This window comes from Antrostomus carolinensis, unplaced genomic scaffold, assembly GCF_000700745.2.
Source record: "Antrostomus carolinensis isolate BGI_N321 unplaced genomic scaffold, ASM70074v2 scaffold15741, whole genome shotgun sequence".
NCBI lineage: Eukaryota > Metazoa > Chordata > Aves > Caprimulgiformes > Caprimulgidae > Antrostomus > Antrostomus carolinensis.
Window position 1 is genome coordinate 56202 of NW_010292142.1, and position 12611 is coordinate 68812.

Below are 12611 nucleotides of genomic sequence, written 5' to 3' on the forward strand. Positions count from 1 at the left end.
GCTGAGCCCTGACATAGGGTTTCCCTGCATCGGCTGCATGGTTGTAGCACCCTCATCAAATGTTTCCCACTGCCATATGAGGGAAGGAGCGAGGAGTCAAATTCCAGTCACTTGTTATAAAAAAGAAAAATAAAAAGTCAGCTTGGAATCTAGGAAGAAACCCAATAGTTCTTTCACACACAGAAGGCTTTAGCAGTTCATGTTGGATATGTATTTTGGATTCCAGAACAACCTCATTTTTTTAATTTTAGATGCATGGAGTGTTATTAGTAATGCAGGGATTTGACATTTGATATATAGAAATTATTTGCTATTTTCCTCTGAAATTCTTATAAAAAATATAAGGCCAGAAGGAACGAGTCCTGAAGTGCAGCAGAAATAGATGACACACACAAGGCGTTTCAGCCACACAAACATTCCTAGTCAACTAAACACTGTGTACATTAGGAATTGGCTTTCCCCCGGAGAGTAGGAGGAGGGCTCAGACAGGCTGTCCGCTCCACGAGGGAGCTGGCACTGCTTTCGTTTGCTCAGAGGCGAATGACACGGGCTGCAGCCTGTTTAAAACAAGCAGGTGTCTCCTTGTCACAGCTGCTGCGGTGTCCCCATCATGTGTAAACTCATTTCACAAACGCCCAGAAACTGGAGTAGAGGAGGTTGTCCCAGAAACACCCCTCTGGCCTGCTGGATCCTGCCCTACAAATTCCCATACTGCTTCCAGTTTATCCCCATGTTGCATTCCTGTGAATTCAGACAGGGACGGTAAAGGCGAACGTTGGTAGCTCTGCATGAATAACCTATTAAGTCAGACTCTGGTGAGGCTTCATATCGGGTATCCTAATTTTGGTGTCCTTTCATGCACCCTTTCGCTTCAGCCTAAGCCCTTTTTCTCCAGGGGAGTGTAAACCTTTATGTCTGGTCTGTGAGAGTAGTTTGAGGCTCTGCTATGGACCAGACTCGAGAGGGGAGGTGACCTGGGATAGTTGGGCTGCATAGCTCAGGATGCAGCTGAGTGTCTGCCAACATGCTCCCCTCCACGCTCCCTTGGAAGGCGCTGAGAGAGGAAAGCTGATGAAAGCTCTCATATTTCCATCAGGAGAAAAGCCACAAGCATCTCCAGCTCCTGCTAACTTGATGCATCCAGCTCCTCTCCTCAAAGGACTCAGCCTGAGGAGCACTTTTGTAACTTGGCCAAGGTGTGCCTCCAGCTTGGGTGGAAAGCTGTCATCAGTGACAGCACTTGGTGATAGAAAGGGAGCAAAACAATTCTGCTGAAGAGGGGAAAGGATGCCTGTATTTCTGTCTAAGGCTTCCTGGACAGACCTGTTGCTGAGTGTTTTGCACAGGGAATCTGCAGTTCGTTGAGTACCCAGGAATCAGGCAGCGATACTCAACACACTTCTTGTGACCAGGAGTGGTGTGTTGGGATCAGTCCGCTCCCCAGCCCCTCTGCTTTTCCTCTGACACCTGTCACTTGATGCGGCTGAGCAGCCCCCACCCCATCATGTGCATTTGTCTATAGCAGAAATACCTGCCCATGAGCATCACAACTAATATGAGATGAAGAATTCTGAAAACACTGGATTAATTTGCAAATTACCATCACGTGTCCTGGGCATGTCAGCACAGTGGATGTGTCTGGGTTTCTAGGAAACACCTGACAAGCCTTCATTTTCCATCTGGATGAGGTTTTTGCAGGCAAAAAGAGAACACATGTAGAGAAAGGTAGGCACTTCAGAACCCAAATAAAACACACCGAGGTCTGCCCATCCAGGGGTGGCCCAGCACAGCCCAAGTGTCAATTTGCCATCTTTCCACATAAAGGCTGAGTGACCTAGAAATTATTGACTTGGATCACAGAGTTGCATGAAAGGGACAGTCAACCTTAAGTGAGCTGTTCAGATACTCATTATAACCAGTGGTGCTTTATCAAAGCTGCTCTGATAAGTTCAGGCTGCGCTGGACTGTCCATACAAGTACCCTCCATCAAGCCAAGATGAATTGCACCCTGGCTGCCCTGACTCGCTCTGCACTGATGATACCTGCCAGTTTAACTCCTCTACTTGATTGCTTGCACCCTCCTAACCTCCTCCAGGATGGAAATAAGCCTCCACAGTAGTTTCAGGTATTTAATGAGATGCCATTAATGAGCACTAACAGCTCGTTATCTGCATTGGTCTGACTGCTTATGATTGCCTGTTCATAACCCCAAGGTGTCTTTTAAAAACTGTGAGGCCCACAGTTTCAGGGGTGGACAATGGTGCTGACTGGTCCACTTTAAAAAGTGCTTGATCATTGATGCAGATTGCTGAGCCCTTAAAATGTCAGACCTGTTTAAAGAAATTGACCCTGGGTACCCCCAAAGAAGCATTTGGAAAATCTGGACCTTCATCCATTCATAACACAGAGCCACATTTTAGCTGCATTGCGTCATGACTGTGTAGTAGCCAGGGCCACCAAGGTGCTGCATTTCTAATACAGATGTGACTGCAGATGTGACTGTGACATCAGTCATTAGAGCAGCATTACAGACCCTGACACATTCGTTAGGACTTCTCAGCCAGGTCAGGAGTGTTCATTGACAGAAAGACCAGAAATCTCTCTTCAATTTTCTCAGTTTATGCTGTGACTGTTGAAATAGAAACACTTTTTCCAGGTTCCCTGAACAAATGCAAGAGCTGGATTGAGGGAGGAAAGTTGCAATGAATATCTGTTTCCTCTCTGCCTTCTCTCTCTGCAATCTGATACTGCTGTGCAAAGTGATTATAAAACCATGCTAATAAAGAAAAACAGAATTTTTATCCCATCATAGTCCCTCGCAGCACAGAACCAAAGTGCAGACAATGGAGAGCTTAAGCCCATTGTTTTCAGAGAATAAATCAGTTTCAATTTTGGAAGCAGTATGGGATGGGTTTTAAATCTTTGCCTTACTCTGCCAGCTCCAATAACAGAGCACAGTTTCTGCCCCTCCTATGCCTGGAGAACTCATTGCTCTCAGCCCAGCCTCTCCCCATCCCTTGGACACTGTGCCCATGGACGCTGCACCGTGCAGAGCATGCACACACACACCAGCACAAGGCTGGGCAAGGACCCCAGAAACACACGTGGCTCAGTCATGCAGTGCCTCGAGCCAGCAGTGAGCATCTCATGGGGGCTGCTGCTCCACCAGAGGAGAACTCTGGATGCTCTGAGGTCAGGAGAAGGTGGGAGGGGCTAAGGACGGTTAATTAGGAAGATCACCTTATATTCAGTGGGCTTAGTCAGAGGAGCCTTGCTGGCCTTGATCGGTAAGGAACAATCTTCAGTGTCCAGCCAGAGACCCTGATCCCACCCACCTTCCTCCGCAGACAACCTCTTCCCCTTCCCACAGTCAGCCGGGCTGTTTGCAGGGATGAGGAGTGCTTCCATGTGTACGGCAAAAACATAGAAAATCTTTCACAGGATCCAAGGCAGCTGGAAAGAAATGTGTCTCTGCTGCTTTGGAAACAGGGAGAGAGGACCCAGCCTAATTCATTTTTAAGTGAATAGTGTCATAAGGGCTTTAAAGGCCAAGTCGCGGTGAGTGAGGTAATGCAGCTGTAAGTGATGAAGCAAAAGCTCCTTCAGGCTTCAGCTGAAGAAATCTTTCTTTCAGGGCTGCACATTGACCCTTTTATTGGATACTCCGCACAGCCTTCGAAGCCTTTAAAATATACCCGTCTTTTTTACAGACTCCAACACTGCTCTGAGGTATTCCCTAGTGCCTCCAAATACCTATCTGTTTACTTGCCTGTGGGGCTGCCAACAACCTCACAACACAAAACCTCACCGAGATCTTGATCTACAGGAGCAGATAAGGGGTCTTTAGGAGGCAACTGGCTTTGTCTGAAGCAAAACCGTTTGGATGAGGGGGCAGTACTGAAGTCTGAGGAAGGATTTCGGTTTTCTCCAGTAGCTGGTGCACAGATTTAACATATTCACAGATAGGCTGACCATTTTAAAAGGTAGCAAAATACACTTTTAACGGTCAAGCTGTTTCCAAACAGACTGAAAGGAGCACTGTGTTCATCAGGGACTAGGATGGCCTCTAACATGCTGCACAAAATATACAAAAGCTGCTTTCTTTCAAAGTGTGTTTGAATTGGCACTGACCTGGTGCTCTAATACCTACCTGTACATAATCCACGCTTCTCCCCAGTGCTTTGAATGCTGTGTACATTACTTCTCTTTTTCCACCCCACTTCTGCATGATGCAAACACTTTTGTTAGACAGGACCAGCTGAGATACATGTTGCTTGCTCTCTCTGTGAGACTCCTCCGTCTCACCCGGACCTTTGTCGTGGAAGTTATTACTCCAGATATAAGTGGCAGATTTGTCCCTACCCATGATTTCAGTAAAAATGTCCATCATGTAAACATCATCTTCTGAGTTCCCATCAATGACCATAACAACTTTAATTCCAGGGTAGGTCAATCTTTTCACAGAAAGTAAACATTTTCTTAAGTAGTCAGGATCCTCTTGATAGGCAGCAATACAAAGGGCAACTGTTTTGTTCAGCTTGATTGGAGTCTCTAGCGACCGCTTCATTTTCCTGTGCTCTAGGAAGGCAAACAGGCTTTGGATGATGAGATGTGATGCCAGGATAGCACCATAGAGTCCAAAGGAGAAGTAGTAGTTGTCTGTTTGGATGAACTGGTAGCCCACAATGTAAGCAGCGGTGATTCCCAGCAGGAGGGACACCCCAAAGAGTGTGGTTCCAAGTATTCTCAGGATACATATAAACCTCTCACAATACATCTGCAAAGAAGCATAGAAACTGTTAGCAGAGCTACTATGTGCTGATAGAAGGCCTCATAAAGAGTGTGCATGGCTACAACATAGAGCTCAGCATCAACAGAAACACCCTGTGCTTCTGGCTGTGTCATGGACTTACTGCATCACCTCACTCAAGTCAACATCTCTTAGCAGTACTTCCTCTGTGTAAAGGTTCAAATACACTTAACGTACTAGGGATGCTTTCTGCTATTTGTAATGTCCTCACAGAAGGTTCTGTCTGTGTCAGCATCTTATTTTTGGCAGCTTAGGCTGGCTAAATGAGATGCTGTCATATTACCCTGAGGGGGGTGGAGAAGGGGCTTTTGGGCCACCACTCGCTTCATATGGTCATGGGCAAGTGGAACAGCTGAATGTCTGGGCAGCCCCTCCTCATCTCCCATCCCTGTCATGACTGCATCTTGCCCTGAATGGCTTCTGTCGCTTAGTTATGTTTGGAAAAATATTGGAAAGACATTCTTAAAACAGATGTCTGAATGTATTTATAATTTTTTAAGCAGATGTCTGACTATATTTATAATTTATATTTATATAATCAGACATCTGCTTTAAAAGATATTCTTATAACTGTTGCAAAAATGTATTATTCATACAATTGTGTACATAGATATATGCACGTGTGAGCATGCGTGTATAGGGCTAAAGCTTGACTGAGATTAAGTCTGTGGCATGACTACACATTAATTTAACAGAGCCAAGACTCCACCTTGGACTCAGAAATTCATTAAAACATCAGTTGATTCCTGACAACTTCTGCATATTTAGGTTATGCAGAATAACCTAAATAATCTGGCTGCAAAATCTTCTAACCTAAGCTCTGGGTTACGGAGAAGCTGGCTGGCATGGAGGATGCTCCAGTATTCTCTAGACAAACAGTGTAGGCAGGCAGACTACATTGCAGACTAGATGGTTACCTAACTGCTTTTTGTTGCCAATCACACTAACCATTTTATGCAACAGCTTTCTCAGAATTACAGGAAAGCTAATGACAATGTTTTATGTCAATTGATGTGTTTGACGTTAAGGACACAAAACAGATAATGTCTGTTTAAGGCGAACCCAGCAAGTGCATTGCAAGTCAATGAATCTGAAACTCATGCCTGTATATGTCACTGAATTAGGGCCTCTCAGAGTAATGGACTTAATATTTTTGTTTTCTTACTACATTTCATATTTCCCTTGCTGCTATCATCTTCCTCATTTACTGATCATGTTTGTCTCACTATCTGTTGTCCAAAGCTGAAGTTGGAACAGCACTTCCTTACATCATATATATATTTAACTCTTTCTTGAAAAAATACTACCAAGCTGCAGCAGCATAGCTGTCATCAATTATATTTCTGTCTGAAAAGTTACTGGCTTGGGGGGAAAAAAATTCAACACATAATCATGTAAAAAAATAAAAATAAACCAGGCGAGCATAAAGTCTGAAGTTACAAAGACTATGCTTTTTTTCCACTGGCTATTTAGGGTGTTAAATTTCAAGACAGGATGAAGCCTCTTAAACGTATATTTGGAGATACTGTCAAAGAAATCGGACCCTATCTCTAGAACTTCCTTGAATACTTATGGCTGAGCTCCAACAGGTGCTGTAATCACCCACCAGCAAAAGGGACTGTCCCTGCTCTGCTCTGTCTGAAAGCCTTTCACAACAGGGGTCATAGAGAAGCCTCATAAAGATAGCTTATGCTTACCACCACTATAGGTGAATTAAAACTCAGTGCCCAAAATAGATTCACTTTAGAAAACAGATTAAGTAATGGATCTCCTCTAGATTACCATGAAGTCAAATAGCCTGTGTGTTTATTAATCCCTCAAGCATACAGAAAGTCACAGACATCAAGGTAAATGTTTCATTAACGGTGCAGTTGTACTCTGCTTTCCCATTTGGGGTCCACTACTTCTCTTCTCTTGCCAGAAATAGAAAATTCCTGTTAGTGAGTAGGGGCTAAAGTCCGCTTACATTAAGAGTTATATGGCTGAAATCAATGGACCACTTGTATGGGTAGAGCTCACAGGATTTTGATTAAGGTCTGGAGCATTTAAATTTGACTGACTATATACTGTACCAAGTTTCTTTCATATTAATTTGCTATTGAATTTTCTCTTCCTGTGAAGTCTTTCTGCACAAAAGGAAAAAAAAAAAAAAAAAAAAAAAAGATGAATTCTCTGATCTTGTCATTACAGCCCAGCTTCCCTCCCTTGCAAAAAAACAGTCTTCTAAGATCAAGAAATGGATTTCTGGTCTTAATAAAGCAGCATTTTTTTTCTATCCTTTCACTGACAAGCTTGGGAAAATAAACTGTGTTTTGATCTAAATTCCTGGCTTTTATCAAAGAAACTTTCCCCTTTGTATGTGCAATTGAGCTTTTTATGTATAGTCTTTTAACAGACTGAATCTCAGGGAAATTCTGTAAAAAGTTGCTCAATATTTTCAACTTCAGCACGTGAGCTATTGATAACTTGCCCAGCAGAACTGATTTTTATCAACTTGAATGTGCCCAAACAACGGTGAAGAAGCCAAAAAGTCTCCACCCTTCTCCAATAATTGAGCCAAGAAGCTAAAAGGAAATGATGGTTGTATAAGTCTGGGACCAAAAATTAACTGCTGAGTCAAATAATAGCACGAAAGGTAGAGATCTCTCTCTGCAACAGAAATTTTAAGATCAGGCAGTGACATTATGAGTATCTAGCCTGGCCTAACACAGTGAAATGTAAAAGGACATCCTTAGTAAGACATCAGTTGGAACTGATTCCTTAAGTTTCCTGAACTGGGCACATGAACCAGTGTACAGTACTGTACAGTACTGTCTTTTAACAGTGTAAGCCTAGAATAATGCCATGCTGAGTCAAAATCCACATGTCAAGTGCTCAGTGAAGGGCAAGCACACATGTTAAATTCCAGAGCCACAATTATTGTTCAGTTATTTCATTGATAAACACTCTTTCTATGTACTAGTAATATTCTTCCAGGAAAATGTAATTGCTTATATTCAAAATTGACATCAGTACAGACCTATTCAACAGCTGAATAATTGGCGGGGGATACCGTACACGCCTCATATGATCAGCACAGCTTAGTGTTTTGTTTATGTCTCAGCCTAATGGATCTTCAGGGATCTTGAGGGATTTAACCCAGTAAGTTTGTCTTGGGAAATAGGCACCACAGCACTTAAAAAAAGAAAAAAACTCACTGCCTAGGCTAGGGGTGAGCGACATGGAAGACATGCAGCCAGTCTGTATTCCTGGATCAACAAGGATAATTGCAAGTCATTTATGTATAGACATGGAACTGCTGCTACATGGGAAGAGGTGTCAGAGTGAGGAGAGGGACATGGCTCCTCACCTGGTGAGAAGGTGAGTAGGTGGGTTACCTCACTGTCTCTGGAGTCAAACCTGGATCTTGCACTTTCTGAGAAGGTTTTTAACCAGTTCTGTAAGGCAGGAGGAGGAAGATAGTGCCTATGATTGTTTGTTTTTGGTTTTTTTAAGAGTGAAACCTATTTAGCACTGAAAGAAGTCAGAAGGTCCATTGCTTTGCATCAGCCCTGAAGGACATTTCCAGGAGGCAGTAAAATTGAAGATTCGAGTGTTCAGTGAGGAACTGCAGACATTAATTACTTATTATTAAAGTCTGTCCTACCCAGAACAGTGGCTCAGTTTGACTTTCTTTGGAGGTATCTACGCCCCCCCTGTACTGCACAGGAAGCCCGTAACAGGACAGCTAATTCTACTCTGCAGTTTCAGCACCTAAATCCTTTATGTGCACCTTCACCTAACCCTGCAGTACTGAACCCAGTACAAGCTTTACGCAGCCTCCAGTACACAGGGTCAAGGTTTGTGTGCATATGATGAGTGCATGTAGAGAGGCTTCAAAGTCTACTAGTGAGAAATTTGTTGTCATGATCTTGGAGCTGTTTATTTCCATGGATGGAGCTGGTCAGTGCTAGCCAGCCCATCTAGTAGAAATTAAATATGAAAGCTGTATGCTAAACCCTTATGCTATGCATGCTGTTGCTGATTCAGTGACACATTTTGATTCATCAAGCAGCCCCAAGTATATATGTGCCTTGTATTGACTGTACAGGAGGAGGGAACGTGTGTCTCTTTTTGGAAATTCCTATGGAAAAGCATGGCCAAGAAATGTACCCTTGCATGTACTTCTAACATCTTTTTCATAAAAAATTTCAGGTTAACAGAGTTGACTGATACCTACACTGCACATATAATGACTGGAGTATTAACTCTAACACTAGAGACCACGCTCCTTTCTCAGACTGAATAATGCCTTAGATCTCAAATTAGAAGCACATAGCAAAATATGTTGGAGTTCTCTCTACTCTGAAAAATATTTAGGCTAGCATTTAACTGTAGTTACAGTATGTAGATCTAACTTTAATAAGATCTAGACACTTGACTGAAATTCAGTAGGTTTTTACATCCTGGATCTTTACTCAGCGAAGAACACTGCTGACTTCCATGGTAGAGTACCACTTTTTCCTCTCTCCAAAGTCATATAGCAGAGTTCATCCACATGGTAATTAATCAGGTTTCATGCATTGCTGAGAGTAACAGGACCTGGAGATAGTTCATCCCTTTGCAAAGTCAGGAGGCAAAGAGGAAGAAAAAAGCGTAATTTGTTACTAATATGTCAAGAGAGTAATAAACAGCATAGGGACAAATTCATATCCAGAAAACCTATGTGTATTGGTGTCTGAACACATCAACAATATCTGCTGTTTGTTCATTTATTCTGCAACAGGCATTGCATAGCTGCCCTGAGGACTAAGGAAGCAATCGGGTTGTCCCCTGCACCTGCTAATACAGGATGTGGAACCAGACACTGACAGGACATCAAACTGAAGTTAGGTTTGCTTGCAACAAATGGGATACAGCTCATTACATCATCTGTTTTAGAAGTCATCTCTCATGTACAACACTCAAACGTACTGTCATGCCATATTTCTGCCTAGCTTTTCCCCAGAAGATTAAAAAGCAACAACAGGGGTAGACACACAAGTTCATACATAAAACTTAATGATTTGGAAGTTTGTTTGAAAGAGTTCATACTTCTTAATTCAAAAAATCTGAAGACATTTTTTAAAAAAACTTACACTATAAAACTCAACATTTGTCCAGGAGACAGCAGTAAGGGTTCAGTCACAATTGTGCTTACTTCATCTCCTTCACCTCTAAAGTTTCAAAAGAGTTGTGTCTCTTTCTAGAGACCTATGGCTTTGGCCACATCAGCAAATAGTCCAGTACTACAGAAACAGATCTGTAAAAAGGAACACCTGGTGCTGAGGACCTAACTTCCACCCTCCATCCATTTTCATATTTTACTCTGAACTAAGTTTAGTCAGACACCATGGATTGAAAACCTGTTAGCGTCTGAAAAGTGTGCTCCAGAGGTACACCTGGCAATTATTTTCATTCAAGAGGAATCCAGTTTGTGCACCCAGTGATCACTTTGCAATACAAACCCAAGCAATTTGGTCGGAGTGGGGACAATTGCAACATCAGCTTCAATTGCACACTCCTGATTCAAACTAAAATGCTAATACAAACCAACCTCGCATACAAGATCTGTGCATCAGACTTGTCTGCAATCTTTGTTGCAACCAGAAGTGCTGAACACTGAAAACCTTGGAAAACATCTCATTTTTACATGCCTGTATAGAAGTTGAATTCTTGCACGTCTACTAGTCATGGTCCTCTGAATCTTAGTGCTGAGGCTTTGGATTCAGCAAAGCATGTAAGTATGTCATTAAAGATAAGTGTGTACTTAAGTATTTTGCTGGAGGAGGAAATCAGTGGATGATTTATCTTACAGTCCTGCAGCCCAAGTGTAAAAAAAACAATAAAATAAAAAAATTTTTCTCGGCAGAGCTGCTATTTCTGGGATAGTCATGACAAAAATTTATTATACAGATTAATCTCTCTCATGAAGGTTGTCAGATGGGCCATTGCTTAACCGCTGCATTTCTTATGTTGGGGAATCTAAGAGTGGATCAGGAAACAGACAATTTGGATTTTGTTCCTAGTGTTGCCATTCACCTGCTAGGTGACCTTAAGTAAGTGATTTCATTTCTCTCCGTGTCAACTTCCTCACACATAAAATGGGAATCACGATCACACAAGAGGTTCTTGGAGGTCTACAAAACCCTTCATAAGGCTTCAGTTACTAGTATTTGTAAGGTTACTCTTTCTGGTGTGATATGGCACCCACTGGTTCTCCAGTTTCACATAGGTGTTTTTCCTCAAAAAAACACAAGAAAAAACAACACACCTCTTTCTATTTTCCTCACTTGTATTCACTTGAAGTCAGCAGTTTGTCTATATAAACATGCAACTCTTACTCAGCAGGGTGCCTGAGATCAGTGAGGATGGCAACATAAGAACTGACACACACACACACAGGTGTATGTGCATACAGCTACCGAGGGCTGTTGTGCACACAATTAAAGGAAGAGTATCATTTTTATAGGCCTTTAAAAAACCCCAAAACCTCCTTACTTGTGAAAACAATAGCATTGGCTTCAACAGAGCAGCTGCTTCAGTGACAGGAGCATGTGTGAGTACATGTGTGTGTGCATGCACACAGGCTGGCACACACTGTATGTGGCCTTATACACATACAGTCTGTGTGTACACACAAACTGTATCCAAGCGCTACAACTTTTCAGCCAATATTTAGATTTGTTATTAGCCTTATTTTGGTGGCAAAATAAATCATTTATCTTTGAAGTACAAATGATTCCAGGTACACATTAATTATAAGTATAAAATAGCTGTCCAGACTCCCCCTTTCTACTTTAGAGCATGCAGAGAGGAAACTGAAAAGTTATGTTACATCTGTACATCTTTACTGCAGCAGAGTTACCATATCTGGTGCTTTTGGTTATTTATCACTTCCAGATTTTGTCGTGCCATTGATCTTCTGGAAAGGGCTCACCTAAGACTAAAATTAACTTTGGGGTTAGGTTTAAAATAAATAACAGGATTAATAATTATGACAAACTGTATCTGCACACACAGGCTTTGATCAGCAAATCAAGAATCTCCTGTCTGCTCAATGAATGTTTCCCACTAAACTGCCTAAATCTAGTCTCTTACAGGTTTGAGTAACCAATGTGGAATGAATTCTACAGCTGCTGGTTGGATTTGTCCCTAACGTAGACAGTGATATACTACTCATCAAATTAACCAAAAGAAGGCCACACCCCCCACCCCCCGCCCCTCAGTCAAATGCTCTAAGAAATAAATAAAGGAGTAAATCACATTAGTACTCAGATATTTTAGATTTTGGTTAATCAAAAATCTAGTTTAGAAATGTTTTCTGGTTGCTGGTTATGAAGTCCATGGATGCTTTGGGCACAAGTTGACTACTCCATGCTTTACCCCAGCAAATAAATATTTATTTGGTATTCATAGCTGATTATCTTGTGATTTGTTTATAAAGCGCAGGTCATATCTTGTTTGATTTAGTCAAGTGCCACCACACTGAATGGAGGAGTAATTTGCCGCTTTATACACTAATCTTGAACAGTAACAACACAAATTTGCTTCCTCACCATAAATATGAACAGCTGAGTTTGTTGCTAGTCAACTAGCATGCGAAACTCCACTGAATCCAGTAGAGCTGCTCTTCCCACTGGGAAAAATTTTTCCCAGGCTTTCCTGCGCTTGCATGTAGAATAAGAAAGATTTACTAGCGTTAGATAAAATCCTGGCTTTATTGACACCAGTGATGAAACTCCTTTAACCTTGGTAGGGGCTGAATTTTGAGCAGTTTTTC

The 12611-nt window shown here is 42.0% G+C and overlaps 1 protein-coding gene across 1 annotated transcript in view; it reads right to left on the reverse strand.

Moving 5' to 3' along the window:
- Window positions 1–4777, reverse strand: part of HAS2 (hyaluronan synthase 2) — an 8885-nt gene extending 4108 nt beyond the window's left edge. The window contains exon 1 of the mRNA XM_010176847.1: window positions 4151–4777. Coding sequence (XP_010175149.1) covers window positions 4151–4777 — 627 coding nt within the window. The remainder of the gene's footprint in view (window positions 1–4150) is intronic.
- Between the last annotated feature and the right edge of the window lie 7834 nt (window positions 4778–12611).